The following is a 27,524-nucleotide window of genomic DNA, read 5'->3' on the forward strand; positions in this document are numbered from 1 at the left end:
TGTGTGTGGCAGAAATAGATAGAGAAGGAGAAAAGGAGAAAGAATAGGCGAGCTGAAGGGAGGATAGGGAACTCAGTGTGACTCAAGCATCTGTTTTTCCGTTGTATGCTGACCTTTGGGAAGAGAGATTTTGAGCCACACACACAAAGAAATGCTATGTTATATTAATTGGCAGCTACATTTCTTACCTTTCAGAGCTTTGCATGTATACATAAACACACACACACACACACACACACACACACACACACATACAGTACCATGGTTTATGGGATTTCACACAGGTCACCAAGTCGCCCTACTGTTGATTGCTGTCAGTTGAACATTTTTGTGCCATTAAGCTGTTGAAAATCTGATTGCAAGATTTAATTTTATTTAGTCAGTAAATCTTACTTGCTGCTAAACATGAACATTTTCAGGGAAATATGTATAAAAATGTATTGCAGCAACTCCCAGCAACAAATTTCCATATTTCTATGCAGCAACAAATCAACAGAAAGTCTTTAATTTTTAATGAGTGTCACTGATTTCCGCTGGCATTATTTATTCAGGTTAAATTTTTGAGTGACTGACCATTTTTAAAATACACCAATTAAAAATGGCATCTGTTCATCAGCAGGTGTACAGATGTGTTTTCTTCCAAACTGTATGAGTTTCTATGTGCGGTGGAACACAATTGAACCTATGTTCTTGTCCATCATAAAAATCACTAGGGTCCAAATCAAAACTGGTCCCACATATATTCTTTACAAACAAACAAGCAAACAAACAAATAAATAAATAATATAAAAGAAGATTAAATTTAAATGCTGGAGTGAACAATTCCTTAAATAATACCCCTAAAATAAGAATAGTAATTAGAAAAAGGTAAATTATAATAATAATAAAAATTGCTCTTAATGATGTATTCCAAGCTGGTAAAAGAATCTGAATATTTTGGTAACCAAAATAAAGTATTTAGATGTCTGTTCTGGAACAAATCTAACAGCTGGTTATTGTTATGAGTGTAATAATATTTTATAAAAAAAAAAAAATCATTAAAAATAGAAATTCAAATGATAGAATCTTATTAACTGAATCTCTGGTCCATGCTGAGGCCTAAAATTAGTTCATTAGAAAACTGCAGATCATTGCAGAAAATTCTGAATTTTTAGCGAGGAATCCGAGTGGTCCTAAAGCGGACACCTGAGGCATGCCGCAGCCAGACTCAGCAGACCAGAAAAGATAAGGAATTTTGTGGGGTTGTACATTCACACTCACCGATCAGCAGAACAGATAGCAAGCCAAAGCATGCCGCAGGGTCCTATTAACAATTGTGGCCAGGCAAGCGTGCGAGCATTTATGACCTCTGTGAAAAGAACAGAGGGAATATTGTTCCTATTATTCTCGGTTCATCGTTTCACTTTTCGTGTGAAGGTCAGTTCCAGAAAGAGGTTGAACTAAGAGGTGGGAAGGGAGGAAAGGAGAATAATTCATATTCTCATAAAAGGGTCAGTGCAAAAGACCACTGAGTCAATCTCTACAGTTCTCTCTCACTCTTTCCCTCAATTTCTCTCTCAAAGCTTAAAAGGGATCTACAGCTAGCTGGATGTCTTTAGTCAGAGACACCCATACAGAAATAAAAGCTTCTTGTTTTATTCCTTGTAGCATTATCAAATTTTCTTGTCCATATTTTCTTATCAAGAACAATTTCCACTGCAGAGCATCTACAGTAGTTGTCAGCAAAGGAAGTAAAGGATTTACTAGTTCACTCAAAAACTGCAATTATAATATACTTACAATTCCAGACTGTCCTGTGACTGACATTAAATGCAAGTGAAAAAAATAAATAGCTCTTTAAGAGCCTAATTTCAGTTGCTTTTTGTAAAGAAAGATGCATTTTAGGTCCAATTTGTGCAATGTGACAATGGAGGCTGATGTTAAAAAGCCAGCCAGCTAAACTGAGCTCAAGTTCAGTGGCTGGTTGCATTAACTTCTTAGATTAGTCTTAAAAGTTGGTCATCTATTTATTTATTGAGCCAATTCATTTTATTCAAGACTTTATATAACTTTTTAAAGTTAGTTGGATAAAAAGATCTTATTTGAATCTGAAAAGTAAGACTTGGCTAACTGCTAGTTGATTAAAGACACAGTCTTAACAAAGTGGTCATATTTATCCAGATCTGCATATTGCTTTCTATGTTCTATAAAGCACTAGTAACCATTTTTATGCTTTACAAAAATACCCCAGAACATTGATTTAAAACTATTTTTTAGGACTGCCATTTTTCTATAAATACTGTTTAAATTAAAAACAAAAATTTTACTTGAAAAAAGATTCATGTTAGGTCATGTCTCTTCTTTCATTTAAAAGGATATACAAATATTTTTAAAGCTTTTATAACACTTGAAATTATAATACAAATTAAAGGTGTTATGAAATCCACATTAAAGAACTGTTAAACTCTTTTTCATTCCTTATTTTTAAGAGTCAATAAGTAAATACTATTTAAAGTGTCTAACATTTTGTCTGTGGTTGTCTATCAGGACACAGCTGGATATGCATACACACCAAAAGTAACTCACACACAACATGCTCACACTAAACACAGCTGATGGGAAGGCCTGGGGCTTTACTTCTGCGGTCTTGCCGTATCGCCATGCTGCCTTCTGTCTCTGCATCTGCTCACTTTGTCAAAGTCTATTATCATCCTCTATATTATAACTCCCACTATTGACACATAAACCTGCATTGATTTATCCCTCAGTATACAAAAAATGTATTTTTAATTGAAAAGTCTTAAACCTATGTCACCATGGACAAATAATCCCTGGAAAAAAAGGTAGAAACAAGTTACGTTCTGTTATTGCCAATTAGATCATCATATTATCACTGAATCACTGTAGAAAAGAGAATTCAAGAGCTGTGGGTTTGGTTGATTTGACAACGCAGTTTATAAACTCAGGGTGTTTATAAATGCTTCTGTGTTGCAAAACAAAAGCCTCTGGTGTATTAGTTCGCTCAGCAGAGTTGTTAGTCATGGTCCACTACACTATAACATCATAAACACCCACAAAAATGAGAAAAATTATGACGGAAGCGTCATCTTCTATCAGAGGAGTAATTAGTGCTGTGGCCTGTTAATTAATGCTCAGAGTTTCTCTCTAAATAACCTTAGAGGAAAAGAGTTTTGTTTGTTACACTGTAAAAATAATTAGTTCACGCTTATTTTATGGAAATCAATTGCCTCCTTACATTGTTGGTGACTTATTTAACTGAGTACCAATGACTTTCTCCTCTCTCAATAAGGCAGCTCATGTGCATCATTGCCATAAAATAAAACCTGTCAAAAACATGTCCTGGGCCTGGTTTCCTGTTAACGATTGATCTGAGCGCTTAAGAGCGTTTTCAACGAGTCATTTTACGATTGTTCGTTATTGTGCATTTTCCAAAAATGCACTTAAAGCAATTGCACGTAGCTGTGCTTTAAGTGCTACTTAGTAGTTGCTATCCGTTTGTCAAGTGCTGAAATGTTACCTTATAGAATGGCTCATAATTGTAGTACACGATCGTTTATTGAAATGCTAACCTAATGCTGCGTTCCAGACAACCTGGATATAAAACTATAATACAATACAATACAATACAATACAATATTATATTATATTATAATATATAATATTATACTTTACATAATAATATACTTTATGTACAGTATATATATATATATATATATATATATATAGAGAGAGAGAGAGAGAGAGAGAGAGAGAGAGAGAGAGACGTTATTTCCGGGTCCAATACATAGCTGGTTTTTGTGCAGCAAGTCATTGACATATTTTTTTCCCCAGTCTTTGAAGCATGTTTCCTACATTACTTCTTTTATTCTTTTTTTGTCATTTCATTTAGATGTATTTAAATATTTTATGCACTTTTTAATTATTTCATTTATAAATTAATAAAAAAGAAAAAAAGAAAAGGAGTCATAAAGCGTACTATGAAGCACAATCAAATCCCTATATTATAATCACATTGCATTTGAATCAAGTTAAAGGTGTAATCTGCCGATTTTTCTGCAGGCGACTGCATTAATCTGTCTTCTTACGATGCACTTAGGGCTTTACGATTACTCCAGAGCAGTCGTACAATGATTTTCAAGTGCTACTTATTTTATGAAGCTTTTGGGAAACACACCGTAATATTAAGATCAGTCGTACGATCATTTTTATGTGTTTGGGAAACACAGCCCTGGTCATTTTTCTCACCAAATTTTGGAGTTAAATATTACTTGTCCTTGACAGGTTTCATGAGTCACCCTATACCTTGACACAAATTATTTGAGTTAAAAAGACATTTTTGAATTTGTAACTTTTTACTACTTATACTGTATGTGAATATTTCATATAATTGCATTAGATCATTTTTCTTGAAGTGAATTCAGCCCATTATCGACTTGTTAAAAGTTAATTGACCTCAAAGTCTATTGTTTAGTATGACTTTACTGAACAATAATCACATTAAACTGTAATTATAAGTGAGAAAATCACACTGCCATTAGCAAGAACGGTTATTTATATACTGAAGTGCTCAACCAAATTGGTCTCTAAACAATTTCTTTGATGACTGATCGCATTTCAGACGCAGTGAACAAAGGTGGGCATTTGTTGTAAGTCAGGCTGGGCAATTCAAGTGATATTTCATCACAAAAAAAAAACATGTTCAATGTTCAATGCTTTTAGCATTATTTTAGTGTCATATTAATGTAAATCCCATCTGGAACATACTAAAAGGTATTTCCATTAAAGAAAGAAATAATCATACAATTTTTCAATGATATGGGAGTGTCATCTTCATATGGATTCTTTCCAGGATAACATTTTTCAGTGGGTTTTTCTTCAAACAGAGGTGTTTTCAAGGACATCCATTTTTTCAGAAGGCCTCTGTTTAAAACTGGAAAGAGAGGTCAAACAAACCTAACTAATTGAAAAGGTAACAGAATTTATAAAAAGTTCACTTCTGTTTGAATGATAATTTCAAATTAATTCATTAAGAGTGAGGATAGCATATGAAATGTTCTTTCATAATGTTAATTATATATACAAATCCACCCCCGGATAAAATATCTTCACGCAGATATGCATTCTTGCTTCTTTTACTATACAGTGTTTGATAAGACTATATGCATTTTAGAAAATATCTATACAGTGTAATACCTACATGTACAGAATTTTTTCTTGTGAGTAAGAATGAACTGTTTTTCAGAGCTGAGAATACCCTACTGATCCAGGGTAAATAAGGTACATCAGTTTAATTAAAAAGCCTCCGAAAGGAGATCTGGTGAGATTTACATTTCAAAGCTCCTCTGTCTCTGCTGCATATCCTCCTGGAATGGAAAACAGGGATGTAATTTGGTTAGAACACCCCTCTGAAAATGATTTGGGTGATTAAGTGACCTGAAATGTTTGAATATCAAATGAGAAACCTGTGAATTAACCATGAGAAAGAGATGAGTTGCAAGAGGAGGGAAGACGAGGTTTGACAGTGAGAAATCGACTCATCAGGCAAAGATCTTCAAAAGGCATGGGAATAGTCAGTCACCAACAATTTATCTTTATCTGTAGATGAAGTAACAAAGGCTGAAAAGTTAAACCCTTGTATTGACATTTCTTCCCTCTGACCAGTCTGATCTGGAGAGCTTAGACCTTCTCTATTTAGCCAAAGGATATTGAGTTTGAGGCCACGCAGCAAGACCATGTCTTACTGATGTGTGGAGGGCAATCATATGCACTTCAATAAAGCAAATCGAATTTTGATCCTTTTTAGACAAGTGTGCCAAACCTTTTTGGTGAACTGTAAGAACTGTATAAAGGTTTCTCCAACAACTTTTCCATTTAAAAAAAAAAAAAAAAAGTGAGCTCACTTCTGACAGGCTTCGTGTTTTTATTCAACTTCACATTTATTTATGGAGAACCATCCAGAGGTCATCCACAGTCAACATGCAGATTTTAAAGGGAGAACAAGTTATTCAGTTCAGCGCATTTGGGTCACAATGGCAGAGCCTGCTATAGGAAACATTCTTTATGGAGGCTTTGTTAATTATGTATGCTTAATTAATGCAGGATTTGAACACAAGTCTCTCTGATCGCATTGCAGAATCCTAATAACCAATAACCACCTTAATTAGGGGTTCTCAACAGTGGGTCATGTAAGAATAAATAAACGAACTTGTTAAACAAGTAATAGATTAATTTATGACAAGAGTGCACCCTCAAAAATCTATATTATAACAGGAGTTTTGACCTTTGTTTAAAAAAAAAAGGACTTCTTCATTGCCTTTTTGTCTATCACATTTTAGAAATCATCAGAAATTATATATCAACTGAAAACTTAAGATCTCAAAATCCATCCTTTAAAACCCATTTTAAAATCAGACATTGCATTACCATGTAAATGGTACATCAATTTCATGTTACAAAATGTTTTCAGTCATGAATCAGAAAAATTTAGGTTTGTATCATGCACATTCAAGTCTATCTTCAAAAACGTGAGTGACAGTTAAGGTTAACCAATGTAGTTGTGAAAAGTTCAATTACATATAATTATTCCTCCCACACAAAAAAAAAAATGCATCAAGTTTAATTCAAATGTACAGAGTCATATACTTGTTTTGATTACATCAATAATTATTATTCTAATGTCTTTGCAATGTAATAAATCAATGTAAATACACTACACTGCACAGAAAACAAAAAGATTAGTTCGAAGTTGGCATATATCAAAAATAGTGATGCTAACTTTTTAGCACAAGAAAATGCAACAGTTTGCTTGAATCTCGAGTTATAACAACTTCTAAAAAAGTTATGCTCAATAACAAATTAAACTTTAGAGGAATAAAACAGCATTAAACATTAACAGGTATTTCCATAAAAAAAAAAAAAAAAAAAAAAAATTATCATTTACTCTCCTTAACTTAAAAAGTAATAAATCTGGTTTTTAACATGCAGCCATTCATTTATTTAAGTTAGGTCCCAGTGAATTCCTTTTTAGAGTATAATATGGTACTATATACATGTTACTTTAAGCCAGGTTTGCATTACAACCATTAAAAGTTTAGATCAGGGATCATTTAAAGTCAGTAGAAATGTATTGTTTATTGTGTCAAAAGTATTGCACTAGATTTGCAAATTGGCTAGATATTAAAATATGATAAATGATTTCCATTTGTTTCTAAACGCATAAGAAAATCCCTTCATAATACAACAAGCAATAGTTTGTATTAGACAGGCATAAGTCCCAGGCTGGTTTTCAGTCTCAGTCCATCCCTGTATGTGTGTATGTGTGTGTGTGTGTGTGTGTTTTCACATAAGCCCATGCACTGCATCATCACGCACGTCCATAACACAGACACCTGAGCCTTATGACTCTCTGAGTAATGACTCTGCAGGGAGATCTTTCCCAAGACTCCACCCCTCATTTCCAGTCCAGGTGGTCTGATGCCAAACTGCATTGCTTCTCCAAACTCCGATAACTGACGGGCCTTTTTCCCTCTAATCTGATTTCTATTGAGTGAGTGCGGCAAGCAAGTGCTACTAAAGCCTCTCTATGGTGTGTTATAAATTTTACCACTGACACCTTAAAAGCCAACAGCCCCCACCCACCCCATCCCGCTCCGACAGACTGTATAAACACACACGCTCCCCTCTTGCCCCTTGCCTGTATGCTGCTGCCCCTCCACCATCCTGCAGCCTAATGGGGGAGATAGTGTTACGAATGGAGAGGGAAGTGCCCCTATCATGATGTCAGACTTCCTAACGGCTGCTTAAGTGCTGCTTAAAAATGACCCCAGCACTTTCTGAATCTGAGCGCATTGTATCGAGGACTAATGATTACACGTGCAATGAGATGCGGCTTAATGAGGAAGCATTTTACGGTGGAAATGACTTAAATCTTCTTCTCCGGCTGTAGGCTCATTTGGTATTAAATGAAAGCAGTCCAGGCAAATGTCTGATGCATGCTGGGAAATGGAGATTCTGTGTTGCAAATCACCTTTTGCATCTTTTATACTCTTAGTACTCTTACTTGTAGTATGTGTCTACGCTGCAAGGAGGAAAAGTGTCACAACTAGTAAATATCATTAGTTTGCAGATGCCGCTTGGTTTGATATTTGGTTTGATATACTGCTACACAAAAGTTTGGGGTAATGGCTGCTGAAAATTCAGTTTAGCAAACTCGGAAATAAATTACATTTTAAACATATTAAATATAAAATGGTTATTTTAAATTAATAATATAGCAAAATATTACTTTTATCTTGTCTAAATAATTTTTATGGTTACTGTATATTAGAGTTGAATATATTTAATAATGAGCAGGAGAGAGACTGTCAGGTAATATTTCAGGCTCGACTGAAATATCCCACGTCACATCTATCAACAATATTGAAGCGAGTTATTGAAACAATGAGTATTTTCCATGTTTACATTTGCCGTTATTTACTTTCATTGTAAGCACCGCGTTGTAACCCAGATTTTTGCTTAAAAATTAGATAAGTAGAAGAAAGAAAGAAAGAAAGAAAGAAAGAAAGAAAGAAAGAAAGAAAGAAAGAAAAAGAAAGAGAAAAAGAAAATGAGGGATAAGTGGACATTTTTAAGGTAATCAACATTATGCTGTTGACTGAGCTTTTCTTTACTGAACCTGGAATTCTCCTTTCAGGTTTGTCCCTTAGACACTGAAGGAAAAGCTTTGTACTATAGAGTAAAATTGGGGTTATTTTTAAAGAAAGACCCACTTCAGCAGAAGAAAGGCACATGTCAGCTGACATTTGAAAAGTAAGCACTTTTGCACACTCTCTAAATCTCTTTCTTTTTGGCTCTAAGTGTGTGAGTGACAATGGTCGCTGTGCGGGCACTGATGGATGATGGTCTGGTTTTTCCTCTTCATCAGCCTGATCAGAAATGTGGCAGCCACCTCAGAAAACCCCAGAGCTGCCGTGCTCTCTGGCCAAAGAGACAAAGAAACATCTACTGCACCAGTACTGGAGCGAGTCACAAGCCCTGGCAGCCTCCCTATGTGCTCTTTAACTCACACAGTAAACACAGACGCAGAGATGCTTGTTTCAAGGTTAAATCAATGCTTAAAAGTTTGCTTGCAATGATGTTTATACGATTCAAGGTGAACTAGAAGAAAGTCAAATTTAGCCAAAACAATATCTAATACCAAGGCTGCAGTTATTTGACTAAACATACAGTAAAAATAATTTAAAATATAATTCTTGTTTTAAAAAAATAACTTTTCTAGATGTTTTAGTATGTTTTCAAGTTTAATTAATTTATTTAGGGGAATTTTCAGCAGCAGTTACTCTAGTCTTTAGTATCACAAGATCCTTCAGAAATTATCCTAATATGCTAATTTGCTCAAGAAACATTTCTCAGTATTATCAATGTTGAAAACATTTGCACTTCTTTTTCTGTGGAAACCATGCTACGTTTGCAAGGATTTTTTTTTAATTTATCAGATTTTTTTATTATTTGATCATTTGTATGCAGCCTTTCTCAATAAATAAATAAATGGGAATGAAGGGATAAAAAAATGGAAAGTAATAGCCTATACACATCATTAGCTTATACTGTATATAGACTATACATAATTCCCCGGGAACTGCATCCACTTCATAACAGTGAGCGCAAGCTAGATTAAAGTGATTATTACGTTTTGAATATGGATATATTTCTTACAAAAATGCATTGATTCGCTACAGAAGCCCTTTGTTCACCACCGGAGCAGTGTGAGACACTTTTTATAATGGATGTGCTTTTTATTAAACTTTTCGTGGACCGATGGAGTGCAACACCCGCTGAGTGGCATCAAACAGCTTAAAAGATCAAAGACAATTTTTTTAAATGACTCTGACTGGATTCGTTTGAAAGAAGAAAGTTATACACCTAGGATGACTTCAAGGTGAGTAATTTATGGGCTAATTTTTTTGGGTGAACTAACCCTTTAAATACAAACATCATGTATTTTTAGGCAAGAACAAGACATGGAAACATAAAATATGTTTCATGGGGCTAAATTTATATTTGTGATTACAAATTGACTAAACATTATGATGAGAGAATTCGCAAAAGTCCGGATTTCTGTCAGCGAACGCGTGCGCGCTCAAGAAACCGAGTGAGTTTCAGCGATGGCTCATCTGCACGCCTCTGATTGGCCATTGCATTCCTAAGCTCAACAGAATCACATGTGAGTGGTTTAATGCGCAAAACTGTAAAAACGCCTAAAATGAAATACGGTGCAACATGAGCAGATCTTAATCTAATGCCGCAATCAACACTTTCTATTCATTTTCAATTCATTAGTAACAGATTTAATTTGTGCAGGAACATTTTTGTCCAATTTAGTAGCATTTTTGCCATAAGACCACATTACCAACACGCTCTGCCTATGTATACACAGTTTTTCTGAAGTAAGTTTACTAGGAGCTGATATTATTCTTCTTAATAACCCTAATTATATAGGAGCAACTTGGCATGTTCTGCATTGTTTTTATAAATAATGACATAATTTAGCCCAGTAAGGCTACAAAAAAAGGGCATCACTCTAGCTAGAGTGAAAAATAAATCAATTTTTCTCACCAGACCTCCTCCTCTCCAAAAACTTATTTTGTCATGTCTTCTTCCATTATAACCACTTTTGAAATGTGTCTAATTTTAAAGAATGACTAACAGATTTTTATTTTTTTATTTTTGAGTTTCTGAGACACATAATTATATCTTAGAATTAACAACAAGGCAGGCTATGCCTACTAAACCAAATTGGAAAATTGACAGTAGAATCTATATCTAAAATATTCATTCATGAAACTAGACATTGTATGAATTATACTTATTGGCCTGTGCATTATAGTAAACAAAACGTTTTATCCTTCAGCTAATTATCCATTTGTTTTGTGCTCTCTGATAAAAAGAGGACTCCCATTCTTCTCATTTGACTGACAGTTAAATAGTCAACCCCCAACCCCAGAAGACAAGAGTGTAATTATAGCAGGACTGCTTTTGTAATGTTAACAATGATGCGATTTTGAGACGCTCAACAGCAGCATGTTATCCCTCCACCGCAAAAAGTCCTAATGATTACAGCCTGCTGCATTCTAGCTGAATGAGGTTGCATTTCAAAGAGACCCAGACAATACAAAGACAGGAAGACCACAGCTAAGCCCAGACTGATTCCTAATGTTATGTACGTGACAGAGAGCGTTGCTTTTTAAACGCCAACACACCTGCGCCATTCTTCGGTCCATTCCTGGATGAAACGACACAACAGGTGTCCACATCAGGTGTGCTGCAGCTGTAGATAGATGTGGGACAGCACAGCAGCGACATCATGTGGTAATTATGGTTATTTCGTTGTTCAGTCGAGCTGAAGAAAAAGTTGTCCTCTTCCTGGGGTGCGTGGGGCTTCAAGCACTTTCTAATCACCTGTGACTAACATACAAATCGAATACTCTAGAAACGATTTATCCTTGTAATCTGAAATGACTTTATCCGATTTTAGCAGCGTTGAAAAAAGTAACAGAGACCACGTGACAACGCAGTCGGCGTGCTATGTGCTTTGAATATCTGTGCACATAAATAACTATAAAGAGAAAGTTATAAAAAAAATAAATACAAAATTTAAAATTAAAAATATTTATTATCGCGTTTAAACAATTAGAAACAGCACCTAGGTCCCTTGAACTTTTGGTAGTAGCCTACTGTAGTGCAACTTCCGAAACACTAGCTGGCGCCAAACACAGGCGCTGATCTCTGATCAACGACATCATAGAGTCAGAAGAAGACTAAAGGAAGAGCTGGGCGAGGAAGAATGAAATAAACAACACGATAAAAATTATAAATCATAATGCCTCGCTAATTCTGACATTTAATCATAACCTTAAACACATTACATCGTTTCATCAGGACAGGAGGACATGGCGTTTGTCACAGCGAACTGGAACCCTCTGGGCGAGTCTTTTTACAGGTAAAATATCAGAACATCAGAACAGCTGAATCATTCTGTTTATTAAATGTGCAAGAATAAGAGTGTATATAGCATTGTCCTGCATAGATGTGTTCGTTTAGGTCCAGAGGAAGTGTAGCTTTTAAACTGGAAGTTTGTTTTGAGGAGCCTCTGGTGTCATGTGACAGCTGTCATGAGTGGCACTGAATCAGTTAACAAGCAGCACAAACGCCTTTGTCTTTCCTTTATAGACGTAGCCTGGATTTAATTGCAACTATGACTGAATTAACCATGCTATTCTGGAAGAGTTCATAATACTGTAAATCTATTAGTAAGAAAGTTTTTTCCAACTAGTTTATTTTAAGGGGTTTAGGTAAGGTTATAGTTTTTTTATTTACAGTTTGCTTTATGAAAACTACAATCACATAACTTGGCATCAAGACAAGAAAATGAAGGCAAAGCACTGCAGAAGAATTCTGATTTATTTATTTTATGCTTTATTAGTTTTATTTTATGCTTTATTGGTTGATTTCAGGGTAAATTAACTGCACACACAATCAGACATAGAAAACTATTTTAATTATAGTTTTAATGTAGGCTATAGGTACTGTATTTTTTGTCATGTAATTTCAACTAATTTTGAAGACTAAGAATGTTGTCATTGCTAAGCATATCTCTGAAACCCCTAGATGTCCACTTTAAAGTGCATTTAGACTTAAAGCTGTGGCATGTAAGGCAAAACAGAATTGCTGGCTCCATTGAGGTTTTCCAGAATGCATGGGTTGTGTTTATCTAGGCAAACATATTAACCTGGCTTTTACAGTATGTTGTACAGCATGGCATTCATACCAATTACTATGATGCTTTTTACATTTTGCCTCCCCTTCTTTGTTTCTTTTTCCTTAAACAGAAAGATTGAATTGTATGAGATGGGCTGGAATCTGAAAGATGGCCTGAAAGATTCTCTGGTTGCTGCAGCTCCATATGGGGGTCCCATCGGTGAGTTTTGGGTTAAATCTGTCACGCAAAATCTTATGTAGGATAATTTCTCGGTACAGTTTTGCAGAGTTCAAAGACTGACACTTCTTTCTGTATCAGCTCTCCTAAAGGGTCATAACCGACGCTCTTCCAGTGCCAGACCTCAGTTAGAGATCTTCTCTTCCTCAGGACTGCCTCTGGCCAGTTTTCCAGTAAGAACACACAGCTGCACAGGAAGGCTGCCTGATTAATCAAGATATGGCTTAGTGTGATTAGCAAATCATAAGACTGCCATTTAGTTAAATAAATATGTGCAGCAATGATTTCCTAGTTGTTTGTTATCCAGCGGTGTTTGTGGCATCTTTGAGCAGCTCAGTTTGCAGTAAATGCTGCTTCACATGAATTAATCTATGTACTGTATCTGCACTAAGTTTGGATTGTTTCTAACATGCATTAGGAAACTCAAATTGCAACAACCATCTTCCCATACTTGTTAAAAGAAGCACTTAGACAACAACGGAGATGCTTTATGGGCTCAATGTGGTTTTCTTTCTAAATGAAAGTTAGATGGTTTAATATTAAGATATATATATATATATATATATAAGTAATATCACTGTTGTAATTTTACACTTAAAATAAAATAGTTTTTTCTTTTTTAACTTATTTTTTAGTTAAAATGAAATTACAAAGCAATATTTCTTATTTCATTTTTATTTAATAATTGTCCTATTTTTATTTTATTATTATTATTTTATTGCCATATATATATACATACATATACATATACATATAAATGCAAACCTTAATTTTTTTCATGCTAATTTTAAATTAGAAATTTTTATTGCAGTTAACTTTTCACCAGATTGAGCAGCCCTAGAACTAACTAATAGTTATTAAATAATGTTTTTTTTTTTTTTTTTGAGAATACCTATAACCATGAACAAAAATTCTGTATAGTAACTTCTCTCTTTGTCCGTCTCAGTGGAAGAGTGGAGTGGTGAAGCAGCTGGGTTGGACGGTGTCTGATGACCTGCTGTGTGTCCAGGAGGATGGCACTGTGCTTGTCTACGATCTCTGGGGTGGCTTCAAGAGACACTTCAGCATGGGCAATGTCAGAATGCATACATTTGAGAAAGGATGCATTTGTGTTACTTTAATTTCAAAGCATTGTTTTTTTAAATCAGTATTGATTTATAGCTGAGCCCTAGCTTTGATTCTCTCACAGGAACTTTCTCAGAGTCAGGTGCTGGAGACCAAGATTTTCCATTCGCCGTATGGGACAGGTGTTGCCATATTGACAGGTGCCTTGCGATACACTTTGGCCACAAATATTGATGACATAAAATTGAGGCGGTTGCCTGAGGTTCCAGGTAAAATATGCATTCTTTGTAATAACAATACAAAATTCCACAGTATTGTGAAAGATAATGTGTAAGTGAGATATAATTATTAATGGTCTGTGTTTCTAACCCCTAGTGGTCTTTTTTTAATTTCAGGTCTACAGGGGGCACCCTCATGCTGGGCAGTCCTGACACAGGACAGACAAAGTAAAGTGCTGGTGGCCAATGGATCTCAATTGTTCATCTTAGATAATACAGCCTGCACACCTGTGGTAAAGACCACTCACACACACTCAAACTAGTTTTAAACAGCCAAAATGGATAAGAGAGAGCACCCGCTAAATAATGTTTGAATATATGTGTGTGTGTGTTTGTGTATTAGACTCCCCCCGGTCTCTCTCCACAAGCGTCCAGCATAGTTCACATGTGTGTCTCATTCAGTTATAAGTATCTGGCGCTCCTCACCGACTCTGGCCATGTGTGGATGGGCACATCCAACCTAAAGGTAAGTGAAACCCAGCAATATCACTTGTGTATTTATTCACCAGTATACTCTGCTCACAGAAACTTGTGGTCAGTGGTCTAAGTGATTGTTTTTCCATTATTCATTACTCTGTCCACTTTAGTTGATTAATTAACTAATGGACTAGTTAATTAATTGCTCTGTCTTAAGCCTTAATTACAGCCTTAATACTTTTGCACAACAAAGCAGCATCAGGCAAATGTTTTCTTTTGCAGGAGAAACTCAGTGAGGTGGACACTAACATCAAAACTCCCCCTAAACAGATGGCATGGTATGGCACTCTTTTACTCTTTGCATGATATATGTATATTTGGTGTATGCTGTATTTTCACTCACATAATTGTTATTAATTTTTTTGCAGGTGTCGCAGGCCCAAGAGTCAGCAGCCATCAGCTGTGGTAATGTGGGATGGGCTCCTCATAGTGGTGGGAGAATGTAAAGAAACTATTCAGTACCACCTGGACGATGACTCCGTTCTGGTGCCGGAGCTGGACGGGGTTCGGATCATCAGTGGAACACATCATGAGCTTCTGCAAGAGGTCCCAGGTTAGTAAATGTATATTGAGAAAATTCCACACTACCGTTTAAAACTGTGGGGTCAGTCAGATTTTGGCAGGATTAAAATATACTATATTTCTGTGATGGCAATGCCACATTATCCTTCAGAAATCATTCTAGTAAACTGGTGCTCAAGAAACATACCGTATTTTTTGGACTATAAGTCGTACCTGAGTATAAGTCGCATCAGTCCAAAAATATGTCATGATGAGGAAAAAAAACATATATAAGTCACACTGGACTATAAGTCGCATTTATTTAGAACCAAGAACTAAGAGAAAACATTACCGTCTACAGCCACGAGAGGGCGCTCTATGTCTTCAGTGTAGACTACAGGAGCACTGAGCAGCATAGAACCTCCTCTCATGGCTGTAGATGGTAATGTTTTCTCTTGGTTAATTTCTCTTGGTTCGTGTCAAATTCATTTTGATAAATAAGTTGCACCTGACTTTAAGTCGCAGGACCAGCCAAAGTGCCAAATTATGAAAAAAAAGTGTGACTTATAGTCCGGAAAATACGGTAATATCAATGTTGAACACAGTTTAGCTGCTCAAATTCTTTGATGAATAGAAAGTTTAAAAGAACAGAATTTAGAATTATAAAGGTCTTTAGTGTTACTTTCGTTACCTTCGATTTTAATTTATCTTTGCTGAATAAAAGGAATAATTTCAATCAAAAGCAAAAGCCAAATCTTACTGACCCCAAACATCTGAGCAGTGATAATGTATATGCATTGCTGCCAGGTTCTACATCCCTCAAGCCATTAGTGATTTGATTTTCCCATGATGCTCTGCAGGTGCATGTGAGGAGATCTTTAAAATTGCCTCAATGGCTCCTGGAGCATTACTTCTGGAGGCTCATAAAGAATATGAGGTAAGACACATTTGCTGTGTTGGGTACATATTATTAAAGTTCGACATGGTGTGAAGAAATGTGAAAATATAATGCATATTAATGACAATAAATGTACAGCTACTATTGATAATTACATACTTTTGTTAAAGTTATTGGGATAAAAATTTTTTGTTAATTTGTCTTAAAGGTAAATATTTGGACAATTCAAAAATATGTTTAAAATGTTTAATTGTTGCCAGCTGAAAAAAAATCTCTGTATCCAAGGTACAGTTTACCTAAAAATTACATTTCCGTTTAGTCACCATTAAGTTGTTCCAAACCTTTATTAATTTCTTCTGTTGAACACAAAATAAGATATTTTAAAGATTATGGTTAACTGAACAGTTTTCATTTATTTATTTATTTATTTTTTAATTTGGGGTGAACTATCCTATAAGTGCTAATTATGGTGGGTATATTATATCTCATGGCTTTTATGTTTGAACACATTTGCAGAAAGAGAGTCAGAAGGCAGATGAGTACCTGAGAGAGATTAAAGAGCAGAGTCTGTTGAGCGAGGCTGTGAGGCAGTGTGTGGAGGCCGCCGGACATGAACATGAACCTGAGACACAGAAAACACTCTTGAGGGTGAGCCACAAAGCTTAAATGCTGCGGGAAGACAATACACATGGGTTCATACCTTCTCTCTCTCAATTGTTGTCTCTGCAGGCAGCCTCATTTGGGAAGTGCTTTTTGAGTAATTTTCCTCCAGAGCAGTTTGTCAGCATGTGCAGAGACCTGCGGGTGTTGAATGCAGTCCGAGACTATACCGTTGGCATTCCTCTTACCCACACTCAGTTCAAACAGATGACTGTGCAGGTGCTCATTGACAGGTGAGACCAGAAGATCCCCGTAATCTAATTCTGTGCAGAACATGCAGAGAATTGTTCTGTCATCACTTCCTTTAAAATGAGTAAAGTTGTAAAATAAGGGTGGCAAACCAGATTATTCGTCTTCGCTCTTATTTGCTCTTTCTGTGTTTCAGACTGGTGTATCGTAAACTCTATCCGCTTGCTATTGAGGTTTGCCGCTATTTAAAGACTCCAGAATATCAGGGAGTGAGCCGAGTACTCAAACACTGGGCCTGCTACAAGGTGTGTGTGTGTGTGTGTGTGTGTGTGTGTGTGTGTGTGTGTGTGTGTGTGTGTGTGTGTGTGTGTGTGTGTGTGTGTGTGTGTGTGTGTGTGTGTGTGTGTGTGTGTGTGTGTTTGTTTATATTACATAGTGGGGTCCACAACACGTTAGCACACTCACATAGTGGGGACCGAAAACATAGTGGGGACCAAATCCCCGGTCCCCACAATGTTTTGCTTTTAATCGGCTCAGGAGGCGGTGCTGATATGACTAGTGCAGTTTTTTTCTTGATCCCCTCCATGAACAAAAACCGGATTTCTGTGTGTGAGTGTGTGGGGCCGCGCTGCTCTACAGCGCCCCTGTAGCCAGGTCGCGGAACTGCACCTCTATACACACATGTGACGTAATATATGAAGGTACACATTTTTTAAACCGCTCATGCCAAAGTCGCTTAATTAAACGACAAAAACAACTTTAAACAGTGTCTGTCAACGGGGAAAGTACATTCTTTCAGGTAATTAACCTACTTGTAAATATTATATTACATAATTCAATAAATATACATCACAAATTCGAATTATTTTTAAGAATGTTTATGTGATGGAGTTTTTTAATGAGATTAATTAATTAACGTTAAAGTTTTTATCAGAATCATAATCTTTGAATAAGGCTAATGAATTATTGCTTAACTTAAATTTAATGCTGTTATACAATTTAAAGTGTTTACTTGTGCGTGTTACTGCGTATTGTAAAGTGTTATAAACTGCGGTGTGGCGGGAGATTGTGAGACCGCGTGACCTCTCTCAATTACTGGAACCCGAGGAGCGACGTGAGACGGCCTGTTGAAATGAAACGGAGAAGAATAAAACCGTTAAAAGAAGCGGAAGATCATGTTCTCCGTTGCATCGACAAGACCGACGCACTGGAGGCCAAACACATAAACGATTATAAAGGTAGGTTTGTAAATCACTTCGATGTTGTTGTGACTGATTGTGATTAGCACTACGGCGCTCCCCACATGACGCGGGAAATATAAATATATAACTTCTCATGGCTATGAATTGGATGTCTTCCACGAATTAATTATGAAACTGCTAACACCAGGGAATAAAATAGGAATTCCTGGCCACGAATAAACAAGGCAGCGAAAGATTTCTTATTTTTGCTTCCACTATATAGCAAAGAGCCTATAGTACTGTATAGTAAGGCCTAGGTATTGCTAGCAGCACTGGGTTTCTTAATTGGTAACGTTATGTGTGAGTCACATACGTTTTAAATATGATTTAAGTGGTTCAAAAATACAAAATAAGTAACCATGATTATTTTATGGGATCTGGGTCCATTGGGATATAAAGGATAATGTTAGTGTTGTTTGTTTTAGCAGTTTTAAATTGCTCTTTGTGATAGTATATGTAAATTAATGAAAGAAATACGCATGAGCTATGAAAGAATGTTGAATACATTGGTTAAACTAATACAAAGCATAAAAGTTGTTTACAGTTGGCTAACCATCAACATATTAGTTACATGTCTACAATGAATTTTATTAACAATTGTATTTACCCCCCTCCCCCCACCTTTTTTCAGGTCGTGGAGTCTTTGCCTTAATTCCTTTTATTAAAGGAGATTTTGTTGTCGAATATAGGGGAGAAATGATTAGCTTAATTGAAGCCGAACAAAGAAGAGAGGCCAATCAAGACACTTTTTTTATGTTTGACTTCATCTGGCAGAACAAGAAATGGAGGTATTTGTTTTTTGTTTTTGTTTTTTTGTTTAACGAATACATTAAAAAATTTACAGTAAAGAAAAAATTAAAATTTGTAGTTTGTTAGGTTAAATTATACATTTGTTTTTTTCCTGAAGCATTGATGCAACTCATGAGGATGGCACCCTTGGCCGCCTTATAAATGATGATCACATAAACCCAAATTGTACAATGAAAAGGATTATCGTTGAGGGAAAACCCTGTTTGTGCCTATTCGCTGCAAGAGATATCATTCCTGGAGAGGAACTCACATATGACTATGGAGGAAGTCACTGGCCTTGGAGAAAGGTTTGGCAAAATTTGACTACTTACATAATTTGTACAGTAGAGGAAATGGAAAGTTTTTAATTAAAGACCCAGTATGTGCCTTTTTTTTAGATTAAAATATATAAATAAATTACTATAACAATGCTATATTTTTTTTTGACCTCCATACATTATCCCAAATGTTTCCAAGAATGTTTGAAACCAAAGAAATCAGCTATTTTTACCGGTGTAGCGGTGTCATTGCATCACCTGTCAACAATGTCATACCCGCATGGAAACGTCAAATAAATAACTTTTTCTTTTTTTGGTAATACAAATTTATCTAAGGGAATAAAAGCCTTTACAATGGCTTAAAATACATATATAATAGCAATGAGGCAATAATAATTTTGATTCAAAGCAAGCACACCTTGTTTGTTATCTTTATTTTATAAGTTCACAAAGGTTTGTTGTTATTATGTCTGTAGCCAAAAAAAATAGACCCTTTAAAGATTAGAATGATGTGTTGCTCTTATCTGTATGATTAAAACTGAAAGTGTAATTTAAGTTCTTTTTGGGGTTATCAGGAAAAAATGATTCATAACGCGTATCCGCGTTAATCGACTCCAGAGGGTTAAATGGTTTTATTGAACAAAAATGTTAAAATACATAATGTAATATTTAAAAAATATATACTCCTAACTTAAAGGGATACTCCTCCTCAAAATGAAAATTTTGTCATTACCATTGGTACCATGTCGTTCCAAACCTTTAAAAGCTTTGTTCATCTTCAGAACACAATTTAAGATATATTTTATAATAAATCTAGGAGCCTTGTGACTGTCCCATGGACTGCCTGGTAAATAACAGCATCACGGTCCAGAAAAGTTTGAAAGACATTGTCAGAGTACTCCATCTGCCATCAGTAGTTCAATCTGAATGCTAGGAAGTGACAAGGATTTCCTCTAAAATGTCTTAAATTTTGTTCCAAAGACGAACAAAGCTTTTATAAGTCTAGAATGGCATGGGGGTAATTGATTAACTACTAAATGTTCTTTTTGGGGTGGAGTATCCCTTAAAGTACATTTATTTATCCCCCAGTTTCACAGACGAGGTTTAAGCCTATAGTAACAGAAATAAGATAAGGAATTTCTTTAAAGTACTTGTTTTGCGAGTACATGTTCGGTGCTGTATGTAGGGCTTGCAGCCAAAGTCTTTTAATAGTCATTGTTGCAGCGCTTAAGTTAAAATACTGAGATTTTATATATATATATATATATATATATATATATATATATACATACACACACACACAGGCAACGTTGTCCGCACGCACAGCTCCTTTATTCACGTAAACCTCACCCCTTTCTGACGGGAAAATGGATATTCGCATGACTACTAACATTTAATAAGTGTAGCATAAGTGTGCACATCAAATTATCCTCACTCATTGAGCCTGGCTCAAATTAGTGAGACTGTGTGAGTTAAATTGTCGTTTATGAAACCGCTTTAGTCCCGCTTTAGTCCACAATAACACTTTGCTAAAGTAAGAGTTTGAAATGGTTGAAATGCATAGTGCAGCCTTAGGAAGAGGATTAATGCGTTTCATGGATTCTCATCTGGGTTAATCTACAGTTAAAATAGTAATCATACATTTTTTTAAATATAGTACTCCTTAATGGAATCATGGAATCATGACACCCCTTCTGTATGCCATTCTGTCTATCAGTCTATCTTTTCTTTTCTTTTGTTGTTGTCCGTCCATTTGTCTGTCTATTAATTTGTTATATTTGGTATTGACTTGAGAAAGTCTTACACACTGTTTTCAGTGTAATGTACATAGTGGGGACCAGTAGTCTTAGGAAAGCCATTCAAACCCGTTGGTACCAAATACACACATTTCACAGGTTTAGCATAGTGGGGACCATGTCTAATAAGTGATGACTTGTAACTATATTTTAAATAACTTTCTTATAGCCTCCATGCAAGGATGATGACAACATGACAGCAATAGATAACTGCTCTGAGGATTCTGTAACTACTGAAGGCACTTCACGATTCACAGCTGAGGTATGTGTATTTATTATCTCTGTCTGTATCAGTCTCTTTATCTGTCTGTGTCAGTCTCTTTATCTGCCTGTGTCAGTCTCTTTGTCTGCCTGTGTCAGTCTCTTTGTCTGTCTGTGTCAGTCTTTGTCTGCCTGTGTCAGTCTCTTTCTCTTTGTATGTGCCTGTGTCAGTCTCTTTCTCTGTGTCAGTCTCTTTATCTGCCTGTGTCAGTCTCTTTGTCTGTCTGTGTCAGTCTTTGTCTGCCTGTGTCAGTCTCTTTCTCTTTGTCTGTGCCTGTGTCAGTCTCTTTCTCCGTGTCAGTCTCTTTCTCTGTCTGTGTCAGTCTCTTTCTCTGTGTCAGTCTCTTTCTCTGTCTGTGCCTGTGTCAGTCTCTTTCTCTGTGTCAGTCTCTGTCTGTGCCTGTGTCAGTCTCTGTCTGTGCCAGTCTCTTTCTCTGTCTGTGCCTGTGTCAGTCTCTTTCTCTGTGTCAGTCTCTTTCTCTGTCTGTGCCTGTGTCAGTCTCTTTCTCTGTCTGTGTCAGTCTCTTTCTCTGTGTCAGTCTCTTTCTCTGTCTGTGCCAGTCTCTTTCTCTGTCTGTGTCAGTCTCTTTCTCTTTGTCAGTGCCTGTGTCAGTCTCTTTCTCTGTCTGTGTCAGTCTCTTTCTCTGTGTCAGTCTCTTTCTCTGTCTGTGCCTGTGCCAGTCTCTTTCTCTGTCTGTTAATTTGTTATATTTGGTATTGACTTGAGAAAGTCTTACACACTATTTCCAGTGTAATGTACATAGTGGGGACCAGTAGTCTTAGGAAAGCCATACAAACCCATTGGTACCAAATACACACATTTCACAGGTTTAGCATAGTGGGGACCTTGTTTAATAAGTGATGACTTGTAGCTATTTTTTAAATTTTCTTATAGCCTCCATGCAAGGATGATGACAACATGACAGCAATAGATAACTGCTCTGAGGATTCTGTAACTACTGAAGGCATTTCACGATTCACAGCTGAGGTATGTGTATTTATTATCTCTTTCTCTGTCTGTGCCAGTCTCTTTCTCTGTCTCTGTCTGTGTCAGTCTCTTTCTCTGTCTGTCTATTAATTTGTTATATTTGGTATTGACTTGAGAAAGTCTTACACACTATTTCCAGTGTAATGTACATAGTGGGGACCAGTAGTCTTAGGAAAGCCATACAAACCCATTGGTACCAAATACACACATTTCACATGTTTAGCATAGTGGGGACCTTGTTTAATAAGTGATGACTTGTAACTATATTTTTAATAACTTTCTTATAGCCTCCATGCAAGGATAATGACAACATGACAGCAATAGAGAACTGCTCTGAGGATTCTGTAATTACTGAAGGCACTTCACGATTCACAGCTGAGGTATGTGTATTTATTATCTCTGTCTGTGTCAGTCTCTTTCTCTGTCTCTGTGTCAGTCTCTTTATCTGCCTGTGTCAGTCTCTTTCTCTGTCTGTGTCAGTCTCTTTCTCTGTCTCTGTGTCAGTCTCTTTCTCTGTCTGTGTCTGTGCCAGTCTCTTTCTCTGTCTGTGTCTGTGCCAGTCTCTTTCTCTTTGTATGTGCCTGTGTCAGTCTCTTTCTCTGTGTCAGTCTCTTTCTCTGTCTGTGTCAGTCTCTTTCTCTGTCTGTGTCTGTGCCAGTCTCTTTCTCTGTTTGTTTCTCTGTCTGTGTCAGTCTCTTTCTCGGTCTGTGTCAGTCTCTTTCTCGGTCTGTGTCAGTCTCTTTCTCTGTCTCTGTCAGTCTCTTTCTTTGTCTCTGTCTGTGTCTGTGTCTGTCTCTTTCTCTGTCTCTGTCTGTGCCAGTCTCTTTCTCTGTCTGTGTCTGTGCCAGTCTCTTTCTCTGTCTGTTTCTCTGTCTGTGTCAGTCTCTTTCTCTGTCTCTGTCTGTGTCAGTCTCTTTCTCTGTCTGTCTATTAATTTGTTATATTTGGTATTGACTTGAGAAAGTCTTACACACTGTTTTCAGTGTAATGTACATAGTGGGGACCTGTAGTCTTAGGAAAGCCATACAAACCCGTTGGTACCAAATACACACATTTCACAGGTTAAGCATAGTGGGGACCTTGTCTAATAAGTGATGACTTGTAACTATATTTTTAAAAACTTTATTATAGCCTCCATGCAAGGATGATGACAACATGACAGCAATAGATAACTGCTCTGAGGATTCTGTAACTACTGAAGGCACTTCACGATTCACAGCTGAGGTATGTGTATTTATTATCTCTGTGTCAGTCTTTTTCTCTGTATGTATGTCTGTCTCTCTGTGTCAGTTTCTTTCTCTGTCTGTATGTTTGTGTCTCTGTGTTAGACTCTTTCTGTGCCAGTCTCTGTTTCAGTCTCTTTCTCTGTCTGTGCCTGTGTCCGTCTCTGTCTGTGCCAGTCTCTTTCTCTGTCTGTGCCTGTGTCAGTCTCTGTCTTTGCCAGTCTCTTTCTCTGTCTGTTTCTCTGTCTGTGCCAGTCTCTTTCCCTGTCTGTTTCTCTGTCTGTGCCTGTCTCTTTCTGTCTGTTTCTCTGTCTGTGTCAGTCTCTTTCTGTCTGTTTCTCTGTCTGTGTCTGTCTCTTTCTCTGCCTGTGCTTGTGTCAGTCTTTTTCTCTTTGTCTGTGCCTGTGTCTTTCACTTTGTCTGTGCCTGTGTCAGTCTCTGTCTGTGCCAGTCTCTTTCTGTCTGTTTCTCTGTCTGTGCCAGTCTCTTTCTGTCTGTTTCTCTGTCTGTGCCTGTCTCTTTCTGTCTGTTTCTCTGTCTGTGTCAGTCTCTTTCTCTTTGTCTGTGCCTGTGTCAGTCTCTTTCTCTGTCTGTGTCAGTCTCTTTCTCTGTCTATTAATTTGTTATATTTGGTATTGACTTGAGAAAGTCTTACACACTATTTCCAGTGTAATGTACATAGTGGGGACCAGTAGTCTTAGGAAAGCCATACAAACCCATTGGAACCAAATACACACATTTCACAGGTTAAGCATAGTGGGGACCTTGTCTAATAAGTGATGACTTGTAGCTATTTTTTAAATAACTTTCTTATAGCCTCCATGCAAGGATGATGACAACATGACGGCTATAGAGAACTGCTCTGAGGATTCTGTAACTACTGAAGGCACTTCACGATTCACAGCTAAGGTATGTGTATTTATTATCTCTGTCTGTGTCAGTCTTTTTTCTGTCAGTCTCTTTCTCTGTCTGTGTCTGTGCCAGTCTCTTTCTCCGTCTGTGCCTGTGTCAGTCTCTTTCTCTGTCTGTATGTTTGTGTTTCTGTGCCAGTCTCTTTCTTTGTCTGTGCCTGTGTCAGTCTCTGTCTCTGCCTGTGTCAGTCTCTGTCTCTGCCTGTGTCTGTGTCGGTCTCTGTCTGTGTCGGTCTCTGTCTGTGCCTGTGTCAGTCTCTGTCTGTGCCTGTCTATTTCTCTGTCTGTGGCAGTCTCTTTCTGTCTGTTTCTCTGTCTGTAACCATTTCTCTGTCTCTGTCATTCTCTTTCTTTGTCTCTGTCTGTGTCAGTGTCTTTCTCTGTCTGTGTCAGTCTCTTTCTCTGTCTGTCTATTAATTTGTTATATTTGGTATTGACTTGAGAAAGTCTTACACACTGTTTTCAGTGTAATGTACATAGTGGGGACCAGTAGTTTTAGGAAAGCCATACAAACCCATTGGTACCAAATACACACATTTCACATGTTTAGCATAGTGGGGACCTTGTCTAATAAGTGATGACTTGTAACTATTTTTTTAATTTTCTTATAGCCTCCATGCAAGGATGATGACAACATGACAGCAATAGATAACTGCTCTGAGGATTCTGTAAATACTGAAGGCACTTCACGATTCACAGCTGAGGTATGTGTATTTATTATCTCTGTCTGTGTCCGTCTCTATCTCTGTCTGTGTGCCCGTCTCTTTCTCTGTCTGTGCCAGTCTCTTTCTCTGCCTGTGCCTGTGTCTGTCTCTGTCTGTTTCAGTCTCTTTCTCTGTGCCTGTGTCAGTCTCTGTCTGTGCCAGTCTCTTTCTGTGTCTGTGCCAGTCTCTTTCTGTCTGTTTCTCTGTCTGTGCCAGTCTCTTTCTATGCCTGTGCTTGTGTCAGTCTCTTTCTCTTTGTCTGTGCCTGTGTCAGTCTCTGTCTGTGCCAGTTTATTTCTCTCGGTTTCTCTGTCTGTGTCAGTCTCTTTCTCTGTCTGTGCCTTTCTCTGTCTGTGTCAGTCTCTTTCTCTGTCAGTCTCTTTCTCTCTCTGTGTCTGTGCCAGTCTCTGTGTCTGTCTGTGCCTTTGCCAGTCTCTGTCTGTGCCAGTCTCTTTCTGTCTGTTTCTCTGTCTGTGCCAGTCTCTTTCTGTTTGTGCCAGTCTCTTTCTCTGTCTGTGCCAGTCTCTTTCTCTGCCTGTGCTTGTGTCAGTCTCTTTCTCTTTGTCTGTGCCTGTGTCAGTCTCTGTCTGTGCCAGTCTCTTTCTCTGTTTCTCTGTCTGTGCCAGTCTCTTTCTTAGTCTGTGCCAGTCTCTTTCTGTCTGTTTCTCTATCTGTGCCAGTCTCTTTCTCTGTCTGTGCCAGTCTCTTTCTCTGCCTGTGCTTGTGTCAGTCTCTTTCTCTTTGTCTGTGCCTGTGTCAGTCTCTGTCTGTGCCAGTCTCTTTCTCTGTTTCTCTGTCTGTGCCAGTCTCTTTCTCTGTCTGTGCCAGTCTCTTTCTGTCTGTTTCTCTGCCTGTGTCAGTCTCTTTGTCTGTGCCTGTGTCAGTCTCTTTCTCTGTCTGTCTATTAATTTGTTATATTTGGTATTGACTTGAGAAAGTCTTACACACTGTTTTCAGTGTAATGTACATAGTGGGGACCAGTAGTTTTAGGAAAGCCATACAAACCCGTTGGTACCAAATACACACATTTCACAGGTTTAGCATAGTGGGGACCTTGTTTAATAAGTGATGACTTGTAACTATTTTTTTAATTTTCTTATAGCCTCCATGCAAGGATGATGACAACATGACAGCAATAGATAACTGCTCTGAGGATTCTGTAATTACTGAAGGCACTTCACGATTCACAGCTGAGGTATGTGTATTTATTATCTCTGCCTGTGTCCGTCTCTATCTCTGTCTGTGTGCCAGTCTCTTTCTCTGTCTGTGTCAGTCTCTTTCTCTGTCTGTGTCTGTTCTAGCCTCTTTCTCTGTCTGTGTCTGTCTCTTTCTCTGTCTGTGTCTGTGTCAGTCTTTTTTCTGTCTGTCTCTTTCTCTGTCTGTGTGTCAGTCTCTTTCTCCGTCTATGCCAGTCTCTTTCTCTGTCTGTGTCTGTGTCACTCTTTTTTCTGTCTGTCTCTTTCTCTGTCTGTCTCAGTCTCTTTCTCTGTCTGTGCCTGTGTCAGTCTCTGTCTGTGCCAGTCTCTTTCTCTGTCTGTATCAGTCTCTTTCTTTTTCTCTGTCTGTGTCAGTGTCTTTCTCTGTCCGTCTATTAATTTGTTATATTTGGTATTGACTTGAGAAAGTCTTACACACTGTTTTCAGTGTAATGTACATAGTGGGGACCTGTAGTCTTAGGAAAGCCATTCAAACCCATTGGTACCAAATACACACATTTCACATGTTTAGCATAGTGGGGACCTTGTTTAATAAGGGACGACTTGTAACTATTTTTTAAATTTTCTTATAGCCTCCATGCAAGGATGATGACATGACAGCAATAGATAACTGCTCTGAGGATTCTGTAATTACTGAAGGCACTTCACGATTCACAGCTGAGGTATGTGTATTTATTATCTCTGCCTGTGTCCGTCTCTATCTCTGTCTGTGTGCCAGTCTCTTTCTCTGTCTGTGTCAGTCTCTTTCTCTGTCTGTGTCAGTCTCTTTCTCTGTCTGTGTCTGTTCCAGTCTCTTTCTCTGTCTGTGTGTCAGTCTCTTTCTCTGTCTATGCCAGTCTCTTTCTCTGTCTGTGTCTGTCTTTTTTCTGTCTGTCTCTTTCTCTGTCTGTGTGTCAGTCTCTTTCTCTGTCTATGCCAGTCTCTTTCTCTGTCTGTGTCACTCTTTTTTCTGTCTGTCTCTTTCTCTGTCTGTCTCAGTCTCTTTCTCTGTCTGTGCCTGTGTCAGTCTCTGTCTGTGCCTGTGTCAGTCTCTGTCTGTGCCAGTCTCTTTCTC

At 37.3% G+C, this 27,524-nt stretch overlaps 1 protein-coding gene and 1 long non-coding RNA gene across 3 annotated transcripts in view; both read left to right on the top strand.

Annotated features, from left to right (window-relative positions):
- The first annotated feature begins 11,773 nt into the window (after positions 1-11,773).
- Positions 11,774-27,524, top strand: part of vps16 (VPS16 core subunit of CORVET and HOPS complexes) — a 35,134-nt gene continuing 19,383 nt past the window's right edge. Inside the window, exons 1-13 of the mRNA XM_026257779.1 lie at positions 11,774-11,998; positions 12,888-12,976; positions 13,076-13,167; positions 13,941-14,069; positions 14,184-14,328; positions 14,455-14,570; positions 14,681-14,803; positions 15,037-15,092; positions 15,183-15,367; positions 16,176-16,252; positions 16,730-16,861; positions 16,943-17,106; positions 17,259-17,367. Coding sequence (XP_026113564.1) covers positions 11,949-11,998; positions 12,888-12,976; positions 13,076-13,167; positions 13,941-14,069; positions 14,184-14,328; positions 14,455-14,570; positions 14,681-14,803; positions 15,037-15,092; positions 15,183-15,367; positions 16,176-16,252; positions 16,730-16,861; positions 16,943-17,106; positions 17,259-17,367 — 1,467 coding nt within the window. The 5' untranslated portion in view covers positions 11,774-11,948. The remainder of the gene's footprint in view (positions 11,999-12,887; positions 12,977-13,075; positions 13,168-13,940; positions 14,070-14,183; positions 14,329-14,454; positions 14,571-14,680; positions 14,804-15,036; positions 15,093-15,182; positions 15,368-16,175; positions 16,253-16,729; positions 16,862-16,942; positions 17,107-17,258; positions 17,368-27,524) is intronic.
- Positions 17,377-21,394, top strand: LOC113092175 (uncharacterized). Of its 2 annotated transcripts, XR_003287534.1 has the most exons (4): positions 17,377-17,861; positions 18,102-19,091; positions 19,211-19,400; positions 21,336-21,394. It is a non-coding gene; the product is annotated as an uncharacterized LOC113092175 (long non-coding RNA). The 2 variants fall into 2 exon arrangements; XR_003287533.1 differs by having other exon boundaries at positions 17,379-19,091.

The sequence above is a fragment of the Carassius auratus genome, chromosome 6 (assembly GCF_003368295.1).
Source record: "Carassius auratus strain Wakin chromosome 6, ASM336829v1, whole genome shotgun sequence".
Taxonomy (NCBI): Eukaryota; Metazoa; Chordata; class Actinopteri; order Cypriniformes; family Cyprinidae; genus Carassius; species Carassius auratus.